The sequence below is a fragment of the Engystomops pustulosus genome, chromosome 8 (assembly GCF_040894005.1).
Source record: "Engystomops pustulosus chromosome 8, aEngPut4.maternal, whole genome shotgun sequence".
In the NCBI taxonomy this organism is placed as follows: Eukaryota; Metazoa; Chordata; class Amphibia; order Anura; family Leptodactylidae; genus Engystomops; species Engystomops pustulosus.
Window position 1 is genome coordinate 104781415 of NC_092418.1, and position 24230 is coordinate 104805644.

The 24230-nt window shown below is 53.1% G+C and overlaps 1 protein-coding gene across 1 annotated transcript; it reads right to left on the reverse strand.

The window, feature by feature from the left end:
- Nucleotides 1-1551: 1551 nt before the first annotated feature.
- On the reverse strand, nt 1552-23839 carry ZNF148 (zinc finger protein 148). Its single transcript, XM_072122136.1, has 7 exons — nt 23651-23839; nt 13256-13537; nt 11704-11829; nt 11493-11616; nt 10885-10968; nt 10687-10805; nt 1552-7606 (listed from the first exon to the last, which is right to left on the reverse strand). The coding sequence occupies exons 2-7, from the start codon at nt 13520-13522 to the stop codon at nt 5999-6001; spliced, it is 2328 nt and encodes a 775-aa protein (XP_071978237.1). The 5' UTR covers nt 13523-13537; nt 23651-23839; the 3' UTR covers nt 1552-5998.
- Between the last annotated feature and the right edge of the window lie 391 nt (nt 23840-24230).

Consider the following 24230-nt stretch of genomic DNA (forward strand, 5'->3'; position numbering starts at 1 on the left):
TGCCTGTATGACCTCCCTACAATACCAGGGCATGCTCCTGATGGGGCTCAGTATTGTGTGTGGCCCCCATGTGCCTGTATGACCTCCCTACAATACCAGGGCATGCTCCTGATGGGGCTCAGTATTGTGTGTGGCCCCCATGTGCCTGTATGACCTCTCTACAATACCTGGGCATGCTCCTGATGGGGCTCAGTATTGTGTGTGGCCTCCACGTGCCTGTATGACCTCCCTACAATGCCTCGGCATTCTCCTGATGAGGCTCAGCATTGTGTGTGGCCTCCACGTGCCTGTATGACCTCCCTACAATGCCTCGGCATGCTCCTGATGAGGCTCAGTATTGTGTGTGGCCTCCACGTGCCTGTATGACCTCCCTACAATACCTGGGCATGCTCCTGATGGGGCTCAGTATTGTGTGTGGCCTCCACGTGCCTGTATGACCCCCCTACAATGCCTGGGTATGCTCCTGATGAGGCTCAGTATTGTGTGTGGCCTCCACGTGCCTGTATGACCTCCCTACAATACCTGGGCATGCTCCTGATGGGGCTCAGTATTGTGTGTGGCCTCCACGTGCCTGTATGAGCCCCCTACAATGCCTGGGCATGCTACTAATGAGGCTCAGTATTGTGTGTGGCCTCCACGTGCCTGTATGACCTCCCTACAATGCCTCGGCATTCTCCTGATGAGGCTCAGAATTGTGTGTGGCCTCCACGTGCCTGTATGAACCCCCCTACAATGCCTGGGTATGCTCCTGATGAGGCTCAGCATTGTGTGTGGCCTCCACGTCCCTGTATGACCCCCCCCTACAATGCTTGGGTATGCTCCTGATGAAGCTCAGTATTGTGTGTGACCTCCACGTGCCTGTATGACCCCCCCTACAATGCCTGGGTATACTCCTGATGAGGCTCAGCATTGTGTGGCCTTCACGTGCCTGTATGACCTCCCTACAATGCCTCGGCAGCTCCTGATGAGGCTCAGTATTGTGTGTGACCTCCATGTGCCTGTATGACCTCCTTACAATGCCTGGGCATGCTCCTGATGAGGACACCGGATGGTCTCTTGAGGGATCTCCTCCCAGTCCTGGTCTAAAGTGTCCGCCTACTCCTAGGCAGTCTGTGGTGCAATGTGTCGTTGGTGGATGTTCTCAGTCAGATTCAGTCTGGGGGTCCATGAGTGGCCAGTCCATAGCTTCAATGCCTTCATCTTGCAGGAACTGCTGACACACTCCAGCCACGAGGTCTAGCCTTGTCTTGCACTAGGAGGAACCCAGGGCCAACTGCATCAGCATATGTTCTCACATGGGGTCCGAGGACCTCATCTCAAGGTGAGTTATAACACAAAATTATATTGTAGTACAAATGCTTAGAGAAAGGCAGATGTGCAGTGCAGGTGTAATGGGCTTCTGTAACCTGTCTGTAGTGGGAATGAGGATCCTGCTGACAGGTTCCTTTTAGGTGGGTCTGCCTTACAATGTAGCTACGGAGGCAATGTTTTCCTTATCCCATCCCGGAGAACGTATTTGTATGGTATATTGTAATGATTCCACACAAAAAATTGTACACAATTGATTTTATTCTTTAGAAATGAAGATGATCTGCAGTTCGGTCAGGAATCTGCCGGCAGGTGGCAATCTCTGAACAAGCGAGCGTCAAAATTAAAGCAACAGAATACATATGAGTGCGCCCCCCGCTGGTGACTGACTGCAACTGCAAGGCAAAAACAATATATATAGAGTTGTATTACACTGCGATCGGGTGCAGGGGAGGAGCCAACGTAACCGCTATGTACCGTAGACGGCGGTCTATCTGCCTGACAGACCTCCCCTAATCTTAGCTCTGCAATTCCAAGGGGATCTCAGTTTTTGAAATCCAGAACCTGAGAGCCGACCCTAAAACTTCTCAAATCTGATGATTTGTTACAATTGCATCCAGTCCAGACCATTCTTGGTGGTCCTCAGATACATGTTATGCTTCCTGTGTTATGGTAGCTTGTTACAATGTATTAGTGCAGGTAAGTGCTGAAGATGACTGTGACCACTGATACACTGTAACAAGACCTCAGCTGTGAGGAACACTTAGATATAAGGATATTACGCACCAGGACGCAGCGTCAGACGCTCACACAGTAGAGACCCCTGACATCTGAACACAGGACGCCTCCCACCTCAATGTAACATGTCCGGGAGGCGCAGATATCACAGAGCGACCTACTATAACCTGCAAACAGGATGAGGAGGAATCACATCAACCCTCTGATCACTGAATTTAGGGAAAAATGTCAAATTAATCCAATTCATGATAAAACATATTCCCTGGAAGACTGGAAAAGATGGGAGAGGGGTAATACTGTAATGAGGGGTAAGAATGGAACTAATACTGTAATAAGGATCATCATCATCCTTGTGCAACCTCCAATCTCATATTTATGGGGGGAGTAGTAGTACATGTGGATATCACAGAGGTCAGGCTCCCACCCAGTGCCATAACACTACCTGTCCTCAAGCCATCTACTCAGTCACCCAGCTTTACCAGTGTCCTGAGGTGCAGAGGCCTGGGCCAGGGGATGTGCCAGGTCTCTAGAAGAGGTTGGATGATACCCATCAACCATACAGTCCTTACATCAGACACTCAGCTTTCCCAGTGTCCTTATGTGAGGAGGTCTGGGTCAGCAGAAGTGCCAGGACTCTAGTTGAGTCACCCAGCTTTCCCACTGCCCTCTGTGGATATTTCCAGCAAGGTGCAGAAGTGTGGGGCAGAGGATAAGCCAGTGAGATTATTAACATTCAGACCCATCAAGGACTTTAGTACAGATATATGGGATGGTCTCTCTAAGAGCTGTTTAGTGTGAGAGACCTGAAGCACCGGTGGGGTCCCTGGGTCTGCACCCGATTAATGCTGCAGTAGTAACAAAGCTCCATCTTGTCAAATCAAAGAAAAACTTGAAATAAAAGGTACCATTAAAATCATCATAAAGTGCAGAGAGCAGACTGCGGGGGGCGCTAGCTACATGGGGGTCTACAACCACTAGTTACTCCCTCATAGAGGACCACCCGAAAAACTGCAGGAGATAAGAAGGGAAGAAATTGTGACCATCACTATGTACATACTACAAGAAGTAACAAGCCTTGGACACCGGTAGCTGAACTACTGCAGGGTCACCTAGATCAGCCTCATAGACCGTAGATCAGACTACTATCTCAGCAGGGGCTCCTAGCATCATGACTGATCCGAGTGTGGCACCTGCCTCTGCAGTGTGCACAGCTAACATGGCTGATCTATAGAAGCCAAGACAAAACAGGCTGACTGCTTGTTGTCAGTGAATGGGGACAAGGTTCCTGCTCACATAATAAACAGATTATAAATAAGGTCTTTGTGGGGCACATTTACTTACCTGTCCGCAGGAGTGTCACCGAAAGTGCATTGTCCAACGATAACGCCCTGTGCGGCGATTCACTAAAATCGTGCGCCCGATATCCTGCAGGTGTCGCTGCCCCACTCAGGTCCCCGGAGTTCACCTTCTTCTTCCTGGTGCATGTAAGTGCATTGTCTTGCGACACAATTTGAATTTTATATCCCGCGTTGGTGTTGCATGGAAGCAGCGCAGCTGCGCCAAAATCTGATGACGTGCAACACAATTGCCTGTTTAATACCTGTCATGGTCGTGCAAAACCGAAAAACGTAGGGAAGTCCGGCAATAGTGCGATCCGTGGACCCTTAGTAAATAAGCCCCCGTATCTTGCACGTCTATTTGTAAAATGTCTGCGCCATTTGTGCGTCTCGGTTGCACGTAAAGGAGCATTTTACTAAAAGATTTAGTGCTGCTTCCCGAGCAGCAGGGGGCGCCAGATAATGGAAGAGCATGCACCGGTATTCAGTGCATCCAACAGAATTGTGTGTCCCATGTTAGATGCACCAAAAAAAAAAAGTGGTGCACTCTGTCGGGGCAGTGCAGGGGGCGCCATATTTAGGAAGAACATGCGACAGAGGTCGTGAATCTTTCACCCCTGCACTATACACAGGACACTGCACGTGGTACATGTGCCACGCTGTGTACTGACTCGCTGGCAGAGGTCCTGATGAAGGGAGTGAATCATGACATCTCTTACGGAGCTGCAGCGCACTGCATGGGCGGCCGCCCTCATACCCAAGTTTCAGTCCCAGTGAGGATTTTCTTGGAAAGTCAAACGCTCCCCCTCTTTCCCGCTGTCTGACAGGGGATTACAATGAGTGAGTTCTCCTTCTGGACGCCATTTTTAAATGTGGCAGCATTGTACAAGGCGAGGTAACCAGGAGCGGCAGTAGAGCCGCTGGCTTCAGTATAAGTGCTTTAGTTCATCTATAGGGGATCTAAGAGCTTGAAATGTCGGGACGGACGCGGGGATCCCCCAGAGCGCTGCAGGACCGTACAGACGCTACGAGGACCACGGCATATGGTAACTGCAGGTCTATAAAGTGCTTACAGAGCAAGTCCAGCCGCAATATCAGGGAAACAGATTCTCCTGTGACAACTACCCTGAGCTCCCATGAAGCCCATGTAAATGTAGGAACAGCGCCCCCCTGGGGCAGTGTTAGGCTGGTCGCCTGCGGCTGGAATTGCTCTATCATATGACTCAGTAGTTAAGGTGCAGACCCCCGGACCCTCGGCTCCTGCATTATCTATCTGGAGGACCTGGGACGCCGCTCTGATGGAAATCGACCGCTGCGCCAGCGCCCGCATCATCCACCGGGTCACAAGTAAAAGCTGAAAAACAAACTTTTTCTTTTTTTTCCCATTAATTATTCCTGCCACTAACATTAAGACTTTACAGCCGTAACAAAAAGCTAAAAACATATAAAAGGTCCCAGACGAGGAATCAGGGCGCAGAGTATATATGTATACCGCAGTCTGGCCACACACAAATCCAAAGTCCGAGATCTGTGCACTGGAAAAGAATCCAGAAAAAAAGACCTACGTATATAAAAGGTAAGTGCTTCTCCGCTGCAGAGTATTGCACTCTAATGACACAGGAGCAATGCTCTGCAGACAAAAACCCATAAGATTGCGGAGCTTGTACTCCTATCACAACTTGAAATGCTCTCACTAAAGTGCCAAATATCTACATTTTTATGGGACAGGGGATAAAGTCAGTGTCTCCAGTGACCACCCAAGGGTTACCCACAGCAGGGACTAAACCCTTTGGAGATTGGGTCATCATTTCGGTGCATGTGACAGGACTGTGCAAACACACTAACATCTCCTATCCAGGACCCCCGACCACCACAACATGGAGAGTAAAGCCAGTGCCAGCCCCTTACAGCACACTACACCTGGTCAGGGCACGCGGCTGTACACTACACACTGCAGGCAGGGTACAGACGCCACCTGAGGCCTTTTCAGGGCAAACAGCTGTACACCACACAAGGTGGACAGGGGTACAGACGCTACCTGAAGCCTTGTAAGGACACATGGGAGGCGGGAGTACAGGTGGCACCCAAGCCCTTGTCAGGGCAAGCGGCTGTATGCTACACCTGGGGGTAGGGGACAGGTGGAACCCTAGGCCTTGCTAGGGAATGCGGTTGTACGCTAAACACAGCGGGAAGTGGTACAGGCACCACCTAAGGCCATGTTAGGGTACACGGCTGTCACATGCGGTGGGTAGGGGTACAAGGGCACCCAAGGTTTTGCCAGGGCACGCGGCTGTACGCTACACACAGCAGGGAAGGGTACAGATGACACCCGAGGCATTGTCAGGGCATGTGGCAGTAAGCTACACACAGCGGGCTGGAGACCGAGGGCACCTGAGGCCTTGTCAGGGCACATGGTTGTACACTACACACAGCGGGCAGGGGTACAGACAACACCCAAGGCCTTGTCAGGGCACGCGGCTGTACGCTACACAGGATGGCCAGGGGACAGGTGGCACCCGAGGCCTTGTCAGGGAATGCGGCTGTACGCTACACACGGCGGGTATGGAGCAGGCAGCTGCTGTAACACAGTGACGTCTTGAAAGGCAAATAATGACCTAGCCAAAAGTCTGGCTGCTAGCGGGGTCGGGGGTCCTGCTCTCATTAACATTTACCAGGGAGAAGTCTGTAAAATCGCTGCTGCTGGTGGGGGGCTGCCGCAGGGTCACCTGTCCATTGGCAGCACTGAACTGGGGGGATATTCCGGGTCGAGTACTGTGGTACTGTGCCCTGAAGGGTGGCTCAAAAGTGTTCAGCTGGTAGGTCTGATGAACAGGCGGAGGATCAGCCTTCTTCTGTCCAGTCACTTGATCTATAAAATCCTGTGTAGAAGAGGAGGGGGCAGGGGACGTGTGGCTACCATCATCCGCTGTAAAGCTGAAGGCGTTCTGAGAGTCGGCCACAATGAGGCCAAAATGAGATTTGTCAGGGGACACCCTGAGTGGGGTGCTCAGTCCTGCTCGGAAAGTGCTGATGGGTAGTGTGGCGTAGACGTGTTTGTCCAGCGGGGGGAAGGTGGCCGTACTGGAGAGACTCTGGCTGTCGGTGACAAAGTTAAGGCTTGTATTGTTCAGATAGGCATCGTTCTGGCTAGTCCGCTCCAACGCCTGCTGCAAAAACTTAGAATACTCCTGCAGCATGCTGGCCTTGTCTGATGTAGGGACCTGAGCGGGGGCCCCCAGGGTCTCTGGCTGGCTGGATTCCCCCACCTCAGAGGAGTTTATGGAAATACTGGAGGTCACCTCAGTATCCCCCACGCTGAAGGAGATCTCATGCTGGCCGTTGGCTTTGTGCGAGTAGTGGTCCAGCAGCGTCTGTAACACCTCGTCTGGAATCACATTCTTGTCGTGGCCGGCTTTCATGTCCACGCTCAGCGTATGCGGATCTAGAAGGGCGGCCGTGCCACTTTCATCCATGACACTGGCCACTGCTGCCTGGGTGGCGGATGGCTGTGATGCCATGGTGCCCACATTCAGAGCGTACTCCCTGCTATTGCTGCCGCTGTTGCTGCTGGCAGCCAGCAGGTAGCGCTTCTTCTTAGAGAAGTGCATGGCCTCGTCATAGTTGATGCTGCTATTGGCCGGCTTGGCGCTTCCTTCCTGGAGTGGATCATTGTGATCTATGTCGGAGTTGCTTCCCGAGTCCAGCAGCGCCTGCTTATCCACCAGCTCAAACGTGTACTTTGCCACCTTACCGTCGTCAAAGCCGGAGAGCGCTGCCAGGGCCGGGCTCTGATCCAGCGCGTTCTTCACGCTCTTCTTGCTGTTCACCTTCTTGATCAGCAGCTTTGGAGGACTGATGTCTCCAGACACGGGCTCTTGTAGATGCAGGTCACTGACAGAGGTGTGCGGCATCTCCACCGCGTACTCCGCCACCATGAATTCGTCTTTTACTTTGGTGCTGTCAGGGAAGAGGGGGAGGAAGTCGCTCCTGTCTTTTTTTTGCTCCACTTTCTCCAGTGGGTTTTCCTTCTCGCTCATCCCCAGGAGCTTCATCTTGTCCACCCGCGGCTTCTTCTTGGATAAATCCTTGCACGAGGCGGGGAAGCAGAGGTCGCTGTCAGGGGGGAGGAGGGAGGATTTGCTGGCGCTTTTCCCAGATTTCCTCTCCCGGTTCTCATGGCACATGCGCTTGTGCTTCAGGACACGGTCTGTCCTGGAGAAGAACTGTCAGAGGATAAAGGTGCAGTCAGTACATGGTCACACGAACACATCAGTACAACAAATGCATCCAATTCATTTCCCCAGCCACCTGTGAATGCGCTGAGCTACTAAATAACCTGGAAAATCCCTTCAACTAATTTAACTTCATTTTAGAAAAAACACAGAACTAATTTCTTTGCACCCCAGCAGCAGCAATAGTAGTAGTACAAATATATACCTGCAGGTAGTACCAAGACACAACTGGGGGCTATTACACACCTGGGGGGCGGGACTCTGGAACTATAACACACCTGTAGGCAGTATCTGGCATTTTTCCACACCTGTATCGCCTGTATCTCTGGAATCCTGGCACCCAGAAACACATTCTAGGCGTCATATTAAAGGAGAATCTCCACTTTAAAGGACACCTGTCATCAGGTCTGTGTCACTAGTCCTGTCACCACTACCTGTTGGAGCAGCTCACATGGATCCCATCCCAGGCTTTATCTAGTTATTTCATACATTAATCATTGTAAAATCATCTATTCTTTATCATGTAAATGAGGCTGGTCACATGGTCAGAGGCAGTGATGTCACTCCTGTTCCCCCTCCCCTCTCCTCCCCCTGCTCATGTCTGTGTGTAATGTATAGTAAAGCATGGCTAGTGTGTGTGCTGCATCTGCTGACATGCTGCATCCTCCTAATATACAGGTGAGAGACACAGACATCAGCTACACATGAATCTGACATGTTCTGCTGTAACATGGCTGTATCCTGGAGCTGTTGTATCTCTCCTATACACACACACATGCACACACAGGCTGCAGGGGGCGTGGCCACCAGCACCAGGAAGCACATCATTATACAGCCTCACATCATTATACAGGCTGTCAGTCATGCACTGGGGGTGTGGCTGTGCCTCCCACTCATGAATAGAGTGGACAGCTTGAATATGCTAATGCTTCATTGGACATTTCACAGGTCATTTGCATACAGCTTTAGGACCTCATTGCTTAGGTTTACAGGCATGTAGAGGGACAATGAAGGGATAGAGGCAATGCTCTCTAATGGCAGTTTATGAAAATATATTTAGTTTAGGGGGGTTATTTTGCATGACGGGTTCTCTTTAAAGGACACGTGTCATCAGGTCTCTGCCACTAGTCCTGTCACTACTACCTGTTGGAGCAGCTCACAAGGATCCCATCCCAGCCTTTATCTAGTTATTTCATACATTAATCATTGCAAAATGATCTTTTCTTTATTATGTAAATGAGGCTGGTCACATGGTCAGAGGCAGTGATGTCACCCCTGTTACCCCTCCCCTCTCCTCCCTCTGCTCATGTCTGTGTGTAATGTATAGTAAAGCATGGCTAGTGTGTGTGCTGCATCTGCTGACAGGCTGCATCCTCCTCATACACAGACACAGACATCAGCTACACATGTACCTGACTCCTATAACATGGCTGCCTGGAGCTGCTGTATCTCTCCTATACACACACTCATGCACACACAGGCTGCAGGGGGCGTGGCCACCAGCACCAGGAAGCACATCATTATACAGCCTCACTTCATTATACAGGCTCTCAGTCATGCACTGGGGGTGTGGCTGTGCCTCCCACTCATGAATAAGATGGACAGCTTGAATATGCTAATGACTCATTGGATCTCTCACAGGTCATTTGCATACAGCTTTAGGACCCCATTGCTTAGATTTACAGGCATGTAGAGGGACAATGAAGGGATAGGGGCAATGCTCTCTAATGGCAGTTTATGAAAATTTATTTAATTTGGGGGTTATTTTGCCTGACGGGTAATACAATATGGATTCTGTATGGATGCTTTACATTACCAGAGATATTCACCTTTAACCCCTTAACGCTTAGAATGCAGGGGGTGTGTGAAGAGAGCTCATGGGCTGAGCCTTCTTCATACACAGGTGGGGGTTGTTGCTTATTGCAGCAAACCCCCACCGCTAATAACCGTGGTCGGTGCTTGCACCAATCGCGGCTATTAACTCCTCCGATGCCACTGCCAAAGCTGGTGGCGGCATTTAAAAGACAGCAGTGCAAGGCATTATTAAACATCTGTAGGCAGTAACCGGTATTATTACACATCTGTAGGCAGTAACCGGTATTATTACACATCTGTAGGCAGTAACCGGTATTATTACACATCTGAAGGCAGTAACCGGTATTATTACACATCTGTAGGCAGTAACCGGTATTATTACACACCTGTAGGCAGTAACCGGTATTATTACACATCTGTAGGCAGTAACCGGTATTATTACACACCTGTAGGCAGTAACTGGTATTATTACACATCTGTAGGCAGTAACCGGTATTATTACACATCTGTAGGCAGTAACCGGTATTATTACACATCTGTAGGCAGTAACCGGTATTATTACACATCTGTAGGCAGTAACCGGTATTATTACACATCTGAAGGCAGTAACCGGTATTATTACACATCTGTAGGCAGTAACCGGTATTATTACACATCTGTAGGCAGTAACCGGTATTATTACACACCTGTAGGCAGTAACTGGTATTATTACACATCTGTAGGCAGTAACCGGTATTATTACACACCTGTAGGCAGTAACCGGTATTATTACACATCTGTAGGCAGTAACTGGTATTATTACACACCTGTAGGCAGTAACCGGTATTATTACACATCTGTAGGCAGTAACCGGTATTATTACACATCTGTAGGCAGTAACCGGTATTATTACACATCTGAAGGCAGTAACCGGTATTATTACACATCTGTAGGCAGTAACCGGTATTATTACACATCTGTAGGCAGTAACCGGTATTATTACACACCTGTAGGCAGTAACTGGTATTATTACACACCTGTAGGCAGTAACCGGTATTATTACACATCTGTAGGCAGTAACCGGTATTATTACACATCTGTAGGCAGTAACTGGTATTATTACACACCTGTAGGCAGTAACTGGTATTATTACACATCTGTAGGCAGTAACCGGTATTATTACACATCTGTAGGCAGTAACCGGTATTATTACACACCTGTAGGCAGTAACCGGTATTATTACACACCTGTAGGCAGTAACCGGTATTATTACACACCTGTAGGCAATATTCGCACTGGTACGGCTTTTCTCCACTATGCGTCCTCTTGTGTCTTTCCATGTGGTATTTCTGTATAAAGCGCATTCCACATTCGTCACAATTGAAAGGTTTCTCCCCTGTAAGATAAAACGCTCATTACTACCTGAAAGGACAGAGAGGACCAGAGAATATGGGGGGCACATACTATTCACTCACCCGTGTGGATCTTCTCGTGTCTCTGCAGCAGATACTTCTGAATGAAGCGCATGTCACACTGACTACACTGAAACGGCTTCTCCCCTGCAACAACAGACAAGTCCTGATATTAAAAGGTGGGTGCAGGGTAACGGGAGATTGTGTGGGCTGCTGTAGAGGGTGTATCTGCGGGGGTTGCTGTAGAGGGTGTATCTGCGGGGGCTGCTGTAGAGGGTGTATCTGCGGGGGCTGCTGTAGAGGGCGTATCGGCGGGGGCTGCTGTAGAGGGCGTATCGGCGGGGGCTGCTGTAGAGGGCGAATCGGCGGGGGCTGCTGTAGAGGGCGAATCGGCGGGGGCTGCTGTAGAGGGCGAATCGGCGGGGGCTGCTGTAGAGGGCGAATCGGCGGGGGCTGCTGTAGAGGGCGAATCGGCGGGGGCTGCTGTAGAGGGCGAATCGGCGGGGGCTGCTGTAGAGGGCGAATCGGCGGGGGCTGCTGTAGAGGGTGAATCGGCGGGCTGCTGTAGAGGGAGTACTAGCGGGGCTGCCGTAGAGGGTGTTTGGGGGCACTGCCTTTCCTTATAGGGTCAGGATGTTACACTGTACACCCTTCAGGTGGCGGGCTGCTACCTGTGTGGATGTAGACGTGTCTCTGCAGGTGGTAGTTGGTTCTGAAGGCTGCGTTGCAGTGCTCACACACGTGACATTTGGGGATCTTCAGACCCAGAGATCCGTCCTCATTAATAGTGAGGATCTGAAATACATACATACATGTGTGTAACATAAGTGCACAGACAGATCTCCCCCCTCACTGTCCCATGGACACTGAGCTATGCTGTACCTTTGCTGGAGATCTCTGCTTCCTCTTCTTCTTCTTCTGTAGGTCCACTGGCTCCAGCAGCTGCTTGTTCTCAATCAAGTGCGGCTCCATCTCGTCTGTGAATTTCATCTCTTGTTTTACATGAATCTTTAAGGAGAAGCCACGATATGTATGAGACGCTTCGCACCCTGTATGACCACCCCTAGCGCTGTGGGCGCTGCCCTGCGGACTTTACTTTTTAAAAAGAATTGTACACTTTAGAGTCCACACATTTCATAGCTCCTCCTGCTCCCGGTTGCCGCTTTACCCAGTCACCACCTACACAGCCCCAATGTTCTGTTACAGAACATCATCATACACACCTCAGCTGTTGCAGAACATCGTCATACACACCTCAGCTGTTGCAGAACATCATCATACACACCTCAGCTGCTGCAGACCATCATCATACACACCTCAACTGCTGCAGACCATCATTATACACACCTCAACTGCTGCAGACCATCATTATACACACCTCAACTGCTGCAGACCATCATTATACACACCTCAACTGCTGCAGACCATCATCATACACACCTCAGCTGCTGCATGACATCATCATACACACCTCAGCTGCCACAGAACATCCTCATACACACCTCAGCTGCTGCATAACATGATCCTACACACCTCAGCTGCTGCATGACATCATCATACACACCTCAGCTGTTGCAGAACATCATCATACACACCTCAGCTGTTGCAGAACATCATCATACACACCTCAACTGCTGCAGACCATCATCATACACACCTCAACTGCTGCAGACCATCATCATACACACCTCAACTGCTGCAGACCATCATCATACACACCTCAACTGCTGCAGACCATCATCATACACACCTCAACTGCTGCAGACCATCATCATACACACCTCAACTGCTGCAGAACATCATCATACACACCTCAGCTGCTGCATGACATCATCATACACACCTCAGCTGGCACAGAACATCCTCATACACACCTCAGCTGCTGCATAACATGATCCTACACACCTCAGCTGCTGCATGACATCATCATACACACCTCAGCTGCTGCAGCACATCATTGGCCTGCACACTTCAGCTGCTGCATAACATGATCCTACACACCTCAGCTGCTGCATGACATCATCATACACACCTCAGCTGCTGCAGCACATCATTGGCCTGCACACTTCAGCTGCTGCATAACATGATCCTACACACCTCAGCTGCTGCATGACATCATCATACACACATCAGCTGCTGCAGTACATTGTCATGCACACCCAAGTTGCTGCAGTACATAGTTATGCACACCTCAGTTGCTGCATAACATCATCATGCACACCTCAGCTGCTGCAGAACATTGTCATACACACCTAAGATAATGCAGAACCTCTTAATACACAACTCAGCTGCTGCATAACCCCAAAATAAGAACCTCAGCGGCTGCAAAACATAAAACTACACAAGTTCTTCTACACCTCCCACCATGCTTGCAGCTGAAGGCCCAGTATTGCAGCATCGTGCAGGGGAGGAGGACAGGGGGTCCCATACTGACCGCATACTGGAATCCTTGGGGCAGCAGCCTGTGCTGGGCGTCCACGTCCTCTTCGTCATTTTTCACAGTTTCCTCCTGTACCATCAGCTCATCCTGTGACATCATGTTCCTGCCCCCTGTGCTGAGGCTGTGCTCTGTCCGGGGCAAGGTGATGGTGGGGGGCTGCTCACGTCCCCCTAGTCCTGCCAGACCCCTGGAAGGAGACTGCAGGACACTTGTGTGACCACATTTAAGAAAACCCTCGATGTTGCTGCTTTCAATGTTCATAATTCATACAGAGAGCTGAAAGAGAAACATGGAACAGATTAGCAGATATTGGGGGCAGTATAACACGTGTGTACCCTTTGTGAAGCTTTTATGACAATATGGGAGGGGGGTGCAGGGACCCCAATAACCATAAGGAGGAGAAGATCTGGGGTCTAGCAGTGAATCTGGAGAATACTCAGGGTCAAGGTGCGCTCACAAGTTTCGCTAGCGTTGCTGTCTTGCGAGATGTACTGGGGGCCCTTTATGTTCATCGTCTGGGTAAACCTATGTGTCGGGCTGTGTTCACACCCAGCAGTTGAAATGTGTTTTGAAACTAAATTCAAGCGCTACAGGAAGGAGCTTCGGCCCAACGGCAGAAGTATGGGTAACAAGCCCATGTGGCGCTAGTACCTGCGTGTAAACACTTCCCGTACCTGTGGTTGATCTAACATTCTCATTCCACGTGTCGGTAAAGAAATCACCATAGATGGCGGGTAAAACCGCGTTCACAAGTCTCATGTCTGCACACGTGTTGACATTGAAACACTTGGATCACACGTTTTTCATGCAGGAAATGCAAAACACCTTTTGTGCATTCCCTCTTCCAGGCTCCTCCCCATTGTAATTTATTCACACCTCGTTGCCTCTTGGCTCCGCCTACGGAACTTTCGGAAAGCTGGTGATGCCAATGCAAATCTCCTGCATGCTAGGGAATAGCTTGTCTTAAGGTGCGCTATTCCCAAGATTTTCAGAGAACGTCAGTAGGCAGAGCCAGGAGGAAATGGGTGTGAATAAATTACAAAGGGGAGGAGCCTGCTGACGATCTGCTGAGCGCCTCCGGCTAATTCACATAATTTATAAAATGTTATTTTGCCAAAATTCGCCCATTCTCAGTTATAATAAAAGAAGGTCCACACTACCGGGGACGGGGAGGTGAGTTTTAGACTGCGGTCACACGTGGCGTTTTGAATCCGTTCTTGGCCCGTTTTTAAGCAGTTTTAACGCATCCGTTTTTGAAACACCACGTGTGACCACAGCCCGGGAAAGCCCTGAAAAGTCATGACACCAGCTGAAATCTATCAGGAATTAGAAAGCAATTGTGGGGCTGAGTGCACATGAGGCGTTTACATTTGTGTTAACAAGTTTGTTAACTTGGTGTCTTTACGTAAACACAATTTAGACTCAATGGAGGAGATGTATCAATACAGCCACCCCAGCCAGCCCCCTGTAATATACAGCCAGCCCAGCCTGCCCCCTGTAGTACACAGCCAGCCCAGCCTGCCCCCTGTAGTACACAGCCAGCCCAGCCTGCCCCCTGTAGTACACAGCCAGCCCAGCCTGCCCCCTGTAGTACACAGCCAGCCCAGCCTGCCCCCTGTAATATACAGCCAGCCCAGCCTCCCCCCTGTAGTACACAGCCACCCCAGCCAGCCCCCTGTAATATACAGCCAGCCCAGCCTGCCCCCTGTAGTACACAGCCAGCCCAGCCTGCCCCCTGTAGTACACAGCCACCCCAGCCAGCCCCCTGTAGTACACAGCCAGCCCAGCCTGCCCCCTGTAGTACACAGCCAGCCCAGCCTGCCCCCTGTAGTACACAGCCAGCCCAGCCAGCCCCCTGTAGTACACAGCCAGCCCAGCCTGCCCCCTGTAGTACACAGCCAGCCCAGCCTGCCCCCTGTAGTACACAGCCAGCCCAGCCTGCCCCCTGTAGTACACAACCAGCCCAGCCTGCCCCCTGTAGTACACAGCCAGCCCAGCCTGCCCCCTGTAGTACACAGCCAGCCCAGCCTGCCCCCTGTAGTACACAGCCAGCCCAGCCTGCCCCCTGTAGTACACAGCCAGCCCAGCCTGCCCCCTGTAGTACACAGCCAGCCCAGCCTGCCCCCTGTAGTACACAGCCAGCCCAGCCTGCCCCCTGTAGTACACAGCCAGCCCAGCCTGCCCCCTGTAGTACACAGCCATCCCAGCCTGCCCCCTGTAGTACACAGCCAGCCCAGCCAGCCCCCTGTAGTACACAGCCAGCCCAGCCAGCCCCCTGTAGTACACAGCCAGCCCAGCCTGCCCCCTGTAGTACACAGCCAGCCCAGCCTGCCCCCTGTAGTACACAGCCAGCCCAGCCTGCCCCCTGTAGTACACAGCCAGCCCAGCCTGCCCCTTGTAGTACACAGCCAGCCCAGCCTGCCCCCTGTAGTACACAGCCAGCCCAGCCTGCCCCCTGTAGTACACAGCCACCCCAGCCAGCCCCCTGTAGTACACAGCCACCCCAGCCAGCCCCCTGTAGTACACAGCCAGCCCAGCCTGCCCCCTGTAGTACACAGCCAGCCCAGCCTGCCCCCTGTAGTACACAGCCAGCCCAGCCTGCCCCCTGTAGTACACAGCCAGCCCAGCCTGCCCCCTGTAGTACACAGCCAGCCCAGCCTGCCCCCTGTAGTACACAGCCAGCCCAGCCTGCCCCCTGTAGTACACAGCCAGCCCAGCCTGCCCCCTGTAGTACACAGCCAGCCCAGCCTGCCCCCTGTAGTACACAGCCACCCCAGCCAGCCCCCTGTAGTACACAGCCACCCCAGCCAGCCCCCTGTAGTACACAGCCAGCCCAGCCTGCCCCCTGTAGTACACAGCCACCCCAGCCTGCCCCCTGTAGTACACAGCCAGCCCAGCCTGCCCCCTGTAGTACACAGCCAGCCCAGCCTGCCCCCTGTAGTACACAGCCAGCCCAGCCTGCCCCCTGTAGTACACAGCCAGCCCAGCCTGCCCCCTGTAGTACACAGCCAGCCCAGCCTGCCCCCTGTAGTACACAGCCAGCCCAGCCTGCCCCCTGTAGTACACAGCCAGCCCAGCCTGCCCCCAGTAGTACACAGCCAGACCAGCCTGCCCCCAGTAGTATACAGCCAGACCAGCCTGCCCCCAGTAGTATACAGCCAGACCAGCCTGCCCCCAGTAGTATACAGCCAGACCAGCCTGCCCCCAGTAGTACACAGCCAGCCCAGCCTGCCCCCTGTAGTACACAGCCACCCCTGCCTGCCCCCTGTGGTATACAGTCAACCCAGCCTGCCCCCTGTAGTACACAGCCAGCCCAACCTGCCCCCGGTAGTATACAGTCAGCCCAACCTGCCCCCCGTAGTACACAGCCACCCCAGCCTGCCCCCAGTAGTATACAGCCACCCCAGCCTGCCCCCAGTAGTATACAGCCAACCCAGCCTGCCCCCTGTAGTACACAGCCAGCCCAGCCTGCCCCCTGTAGTACACAGCCACCCCTGCCTGCCCCCCGTGGTATACAGTCAACCCAGCCTGCCCCCCGTAGTATACAGCCAGCCCAACCTGCCCCCTACTATACTGATACTGATGACGTCATAGTATGCGCTGGCCAGGAAGATAACATGGCCACGTCCCTGTCGGCTGTACAGAAGAACGAAGAGCAGCCGCGCCGACCTCGGGGAGCACAAGCTGAAGCCTTTAGATTACGGCAAAAACACATCAAAACACGCAACGCATCGTCTGAACGTGGCCTAAGAAATGAGCAATGTCCTCCCCTTCCATATCCTGTTGGGCAGCTCACCACGAACAACTCCATAGAAGAACACAAGGCAGATAAAAGACAAAACTGAGCAATACTGGGAGAAGATACAGAACCCCAAAACTGAACCCTATGGAGGAGGAGGCCATTAAATACACCATGTCTGAAGGTCACGAGGCACCACTTATAACCCTAAGGCTGCGTTCACACATTGCGTTTTCTTTGCGTTCAAACAGCTGAAGAGATTTGCCTAATTACATTGTTGTCAACATTGGGTTTACTAAAATCTCACCTTCAGCTTTTTGAAAATGCATGTGTTAAATGCAAACAAAACACAACATGTGAATGCAGCCCAAAACCACCAACAGTGAAGCGAAGAGGAGGAATCATCGTGGCGGAGGCGGGATCATCGTGGCGGAGGCGGGATCATCGTGGCGGAGGCGGGATCATCGTGGCGGAGGCGGGATCATCGTGGCGGAGGCGGGATCATCGTGGCGGAGGCGGGAGCATCGTGGCGGAGGCGGGAGCATCGTGGCGGAGGCGGGGGCATTGTGGCGGTGGAGGGATCATCGTGGTGGAGGTGGGATCGTCGTGGCGGAGGCGGGAGCGTCGTGGCGGAGGCGGGAGCATCGTGGCGGGGTTGGAGGGATCATCGTGGTGGAGGTGGTATCCTCGTGGTGGAGGTGGTATCCTCGTGGTGGAGGTGGTATCCTCGTGGCTGAGGCGGGAGCATCGTGGCTGACGCGGGAGCATCGTGGCGGGATAATCGTGGCGGAGGCGGGAGCATCGAGGCGGAGGCGGGAGCATCGTGGCGGAGGCGGGAGCATCGTGGCGGAGGCGGGAGCATCGTGGCGGAGGCGGGAGCATCGTGGCGGAGGCGGGAGCATCGTGGCGGAGGCGGGAGCATTGTGGCGGAGGCGGGAGCATCGTGGCGGGGTTGGAGGGATCATCGTGGCGGAGGTGGTATCCTCGTGGCGGAGGTGGTATCTTCGTGGCGGAGGCGGGAGCATCGTGGCGGAGGCGGGAGCATCGTGGCGGAGGCGGGAGCATCGTGGCGGAGGCGGGAGCATCGTGGCGGAGGCGGGAGCATCGTGGCGGAGGCGAGAGCATCGTGGCGGAGGCGAGAGCATCGTGGCGGAGGCGAGAGCATCGTGGCGGAGGTGGGATCATCGTGGCGGGGTTGATGGGATCATCGTGGCGGGGTTGATGGGATCATCGTGGCGGGGTTGATGGGATCATCGTGGCGGGGTTAATGGGATCATCGTGGCGGGGTTAATGGGAGCATCGTGGCGGGGTTAATGGGAGCATCGTGGCGGGGTTAATGGGAGCATCGTGGCGGAGGCGGGAGCATCGTGGCGGAGGCGGGAGCATCGTGGCGGAGGCGGGAGCATCGTGGCGGAGGCGGGTGCATCGTGGCGGAGGCGGGAGCATCGTGGCGGGGTTGGAGGGATCATCGTGGTGGAGGTGGTATCCTCGTGGTGGAGGTGGTATCCTCGTGGTGGAGGTGGTATCCTCGTGGCGGAGGCGGGATCATCGTGGCGGAGGCGGGATCATCGTGGCGGAGGTGGGATCATCGTGGCGGGGTTGATGGGATCATCGTGGCGGGGTTAATGGGATCATCGTGGCGGGGTTAATGGGATCATCGTGGCGGGGTTAATGGGATCATCGTGGCGGGGTTAATGGGATCATCGTGGCGGGGTTAATGGGATCATCGTGGCGGGGTTAATGGGAGCATCGTGGCGGGGTTAATGGGAGCATCGTGGCGGGGTTAATGGGAGCATCGTGGCGGAGGCGGGAGCATCGTGGCGGAGGCGGGAGCATCGTGGCGGAGGCGGGTGCATCGTGGCGGAGGCGGGAGGGATCATCGTGGTGGAGGTGGGATCATCGTGGTGGAGGTGGGATCATCGTGGTGGAGGTGGGAGCATCGTGGTGGAGGTGGGAGCATCGTGTTGGAGGTGGGAGCATCGTGGCGGGGTTGGTGGGAGCATCGTGGCGGGGTTGGTGGGATCATCGTGGTGGAGGAATCATCGTGGTGGAGGTGGGATCATCGTGGCGGAGGTGTATGGTGATGGTAGAACCTCCTCTCCTCTAGGTGTAGAGGATGCCCCCTGTCTATGGTGATGGTAGAACCTCCTCTCCTCTAGGTGTAGAGGATGCCCCCTGTCTATGGTGATGGTAGAACCTCCTCTCCTCTAGGTGTAGAGGATGCCCCCTGTCTATGGTGATGGTAGAACCTCCTCTCCTCTAGGTGTAGAGGATGCCCCCTGTCTATGGTGATGGTAGAACCTCCTCTCCTCTAGGTGTAGAGGATGCCCCCTGTCTATGGTGATGGTAGAACCTCCTCTCCTCTAGGTGTAGAGGATGCCCCCGTCTATGGTGATGGTAGAACCTCCTCTCCTCTAGGTGTAGAGGATGCCCCTGTCTATGGTGATGGTAGAACCTCCTCTCCACTAGGTGTAGAGGATGCCCCCTGTCTATGGTGATGGTAGAACCTCCTCTCCTCTAGGTGTAGAGGATGCCCCCTGTCTATGGTGATGGTAGAACCTCCTCTCCTCTAGGTGTAGAGGATGTCCCCTGTCTATGGTGATGGTACAACCTCCTCTCCTCTAGGTGTAGAAGATGCCCCCTGTCTATGGTGATGGTAAAACCTCCTCTCCTCTACGTGTAGAGGATGCCCCCTGTCTACGGTGATGGTAGAACCTCCTCTTATCTAGGTGTAGAGGATGCCCCCTATCTATGGTGATGGTAGAACCTCCTCTCCTCTAGGTGTAGAGGATACCCCCTGTCTATGGTGATGGTAGAACCTCCTCTCCTCTTCTACCATCACCATAGACAGGGGGCATCCTCTACACCTAGAGGAGAGGAGGTTCTACCATCACCATAGACTGGGGGCATCCTCTACACCTAGAGGAGAGGCGGTTCTACCATCACCATAGACAGGGGGCATCCTCTACACCTAGAGGAGAGTAGGTTCTACCATCACCATAGACAGGGGACATCCTCTACACCTAGAGGAGAGGAGGTTCTACCATCACCATAGACAGGGGGCATCCTCTACACCTAGAGGAGAGGAGGTTCTACCATCACCATAGACAGGGGGCATCCTCTACATCTAGAGGAGAGGAGGTTCTACCATCACCATAGACAGGGGGCATCCTCTACACCTAGAGGAGAGGAGGTTCTACCATCACCATAGACAGGCGGCATCCTCTACACCTAGAGGAGAGGAGGTTCTACCATCACCATAGACAGGGGGCATCCTCTACTCCTAGAGAAGAGGAGGTTCTACCATCACCATAGACAGGGGGCATCCTCTACACCTAGAGGAGAGGAGGTTCTACCATCACCATAGACAAGGGACATCCTCTACACCTAGAGAGGAGGATCTACCATCACCATAGACAGGGGGCATCCTCTACACCTAGAGGAGAGGAGGTTCTACCATCACCATAGACAGGGGGCATCCTCTACACCTAGAGGAGAGGAGGTTCTACCATCACCATAGACAGGGGGCATCCTCTACACCTAGAGGAGGGGAGGTTCTACCATCACCATAGACAGGGGGCATTCTCTACACCTAGAAGAGAGGAAGTTCTACCATCACCATAGATAGGGGGCATCCCCTACACCTAGAGGAGAGGAGGTTCTACCATCACCATAGATAGGGGGCATCCCCTACACCTAGCGGAGAGGCAGTTATACCATCACCATAGACAGGGGACATCCTCTACACCTAGAGGAGAGGTGGTTCTACCATCACCATAGACAGGGGGCATCCTCTACACCTAGAGGAGAGGAGGTTCTACCATCACCATAGACAGGGGGCATCCTCTACACCTAGAGGAGAGGAGGTTCTACCATCACCATAGATAGGGGGCATCCCCTACACCTAGAGGAGAGGAGGTTCTACCATCACCATAGATAGGGGGCATCCTCTACACCTAGCGGAGAGGCAGTTATACCATCACCATAGACAGGGGACATCCTCTACACCTAGAGGAGAGGTGGTTCTACCATCACCATAGACAGGGGGCATCCTCTACACCTAGAGGAGAGGAGGTTCTACCATCACCATAGACAGGGGGCATCCTCTACACCTAGAGGAGAGGAGGTTCTACCATCACCATAGATAGGGGGCATCCTCTACTAGGACCACTCCGAACCCCTTCATCCTTTAATATATAAATCAGGAGAGAGGCGGATCCTCCAATGAATTTTTAGGGAGAGGTGGCTCCCTCACGTACGCCAGGTGTTCAGATTGTGAGAATGTCTTTTTTCCGATTTTCGGGTAAGTAGTCACCCGTTCACTTCTAAATATGTCCCCATCTCTCATCCACGTGACCCACGCCTTCCCCACAGTTGACCTTTTGTTTTTTTATGGTTGCCCCTCCCGTTTCTGTTGTAGCTGTGAGTGGGGGCCTGGTTGTAGAAGGATCGGTGCACAGAACTGATGGAAACATAAAGTTGCTTGTTTTTTTTTCTTTTTTAGACAAAACTTTTTTTTTTTGTGTGGATTTGGATGTTCACTACATCACATGGTTTCATCAGTGTCCCCCAGAAAACGCCTGGGATCAGTGGGACCTTATTGGGCGCAAAAGGCTTCATCTTTTTAAAATTGCAGTTTTAAGTTTCCTCCCTGGACCCAGAGATCAGCAGGTGACATTTTAAAGGAAATCTCCCATCACAATCCTGATAACTGACTGTGCTATCTTCTTATAGTTGTTATCCAAAATTCTAAAATCAACATTTATAATTATGCTAATTATGTCCTGGTCCTCCTCCTCCTACATTATATGTATACCCTTCCCTACCTCCCTACATTATATGGACACTTTTCCCCCCTCCCTCCATTATAAGGACATTTCTTCCCCCGCCTCCCTACATTATAGGGACACTACCCCCCTCCATTATAGGGAAACCTCTCCCCCCCTAGGGACACTTCTCCCCCCCTCCCTCCATTATAGGGACACTTCTCCCCCCCTCCCTCCATTATAGGGACACTTCTCCCCCCTCCCTCCATTATAGGGACACTTCTCCCCCCCCCTCCATTATAGGGACACTTCCTCCCCCCCCCCCTACATTATAGGGACACTTCTTTCCCCCCCCCTACATTATATGGACACTTCTCCCCCCCCCCTCCATTATATGGACACTTCTCCCCCCTCCCTCCATTATATGGACACTACTCCCCCCTCCCTACATTATAGGGACACTACTCCCCCCTCCCTACAATATAGGGACACTTCTCCCCCCTCCCTCCATTATAGGGACACTTCTCCCCCCTCCCTCCATTATAGGGACACTTCTCCCCCCTCCCTCCATTATAGGGACACTTTTCCCCCCTCCCTCCATTATAGGGACACTTTTCCCCCCTCCCTCCATTATAGGGACACTTCTCCCCCCTCCCTCCATTATAGGGACACTTTTCCCCCCTCCCTCCATTATAGGGACACTTTTCCCCCCTCCCTCCATTATAGGGACATTTTTCCCCCTCCCTCCATTATAGGGACACTTTTCCCCCCTCCCTCCATTATAGGGACACTTTTCCCCCCTCCCTCCATTATAGGGACACTTCTCCCCCCTCCCTACATTATAGGGACACTTCTCCCCCCTCCCTCCATTATAGGGACACTTCTCCCCCCTCCCTCCATTATAGGGACACTTCTCCCCCCTCCCTCCATTATAGGGACACTTCTCCCCCCTCCCTCCATTATAGGGACACTTCTCCCCCCTCCCTCCATTATAGGGACACTTCTCCCCCCTCCCTCCATTATAGGGACACTTCTCCCCCCTCCCTACATTATAGGGACACTTCTCCCCCCTCCCTACATTATAGGGACACTTCTCCCCCACCCCCTCCATTATAGGGACACTTCTCCCCCCTCCCTCCATTATAGGGACACTTCTCCCCCCTCCCTCCATTATAGGGACACTTCTCCCCCCTCCCTCCATTATAGGGACACTTCTCCCCCCTCCCTCCATTATAGGGACACTTCTCCCCCCTCCCTCCATTATAGGGACACTTCTCCCCCCTCCCTCCATTATAGGGACACTTCTCCCCCCTCCCTACATTATATGGACACTTCTCCCCCCTCCCTACATTATATGGACACTTCTCCCCCCTCCCTACATTATATGGACACTTCTCCCCCCTCCCTCCATTATATGGACACTTCTCCCCCCTCCCTACATTATAGGACACTTCTCCCCCCTCCCTCCATTATAGGGACACTTCTCCCCCCTCCCTCCATTATAGGGACACTTCTCCCCCCTCCCTCCATTATAGGGACACTTCTCCCCCCTCCCTCCATTATAGGGACACTTCTCCCCCCTCCCTCCATTATAGGGACACTTCTCCCCCCTCCCTCCATTATAGGGACACTTCTCCCCCCTCCCTACATTATAGGGACACTTCTCCCCCCTCCCTACATTATAGGGACACTTCTCCCCCACCCCCTCCATTATAGGGACACTTCTCCCCCCTCCCTCCATTATATGGACACTACTCCCCCCTCCCTCCATTATATGGACACTTCTTCCATCAGGCCCGGTTCTGCGGCCTTCTCTCCCCGGAGTTTCCCGTCTTCCCGGGCCCGGCCTTTGCTGCACGATTCTTTAGTGTCTTCAGCACTCACCCGCATCCCCCCCGAGTCCCGGGCTCCGGGCCGGTCCAACGGTGTCAGCGGCGGCTTCTTCCTCCTCCTCCTCCACCGCCGGAACCGGAACCGGAGACTGGGCGGCCCCGTGCAGAGCATGCTGGGAGGAGGAAGGGCGGGGGCGGCCGATGTACACGGCGCGGAGTGAATGTACATCACACACCACAGAGCGGGCGGGAGAAGCCTGACAGGAGACAAGCGCTACAGCCGCCAATCACACAGCAGCTTACATCTCCGACACGCGCTGCTGAGCATGTAAACAGTCATCTGATTGGCTTATCCGGATGACGCCCCCGCTCTGTCTCCTGCTTATATAACAGCGGGAGCCTTCTTAGTGAGGGGCCCCAGATGTAACCTAGCCGTGTAAGAGGGGCCCCAGATGCAACCGCGCCGTGTAAGAGGGGCCCCAGATGTAACCGCGCCGTGTAAGAGGGGCCCCGGATGTAACCGCGCCGTGTAAGAGGGGCCCCGGATGTAACCGCGCCGTGTAAGAGGGGCCCCGGATGTAACCGCGCCGTGTAAGAGGGGCCCCAGATGTAACCGAGCCGTGTAAGAGGGG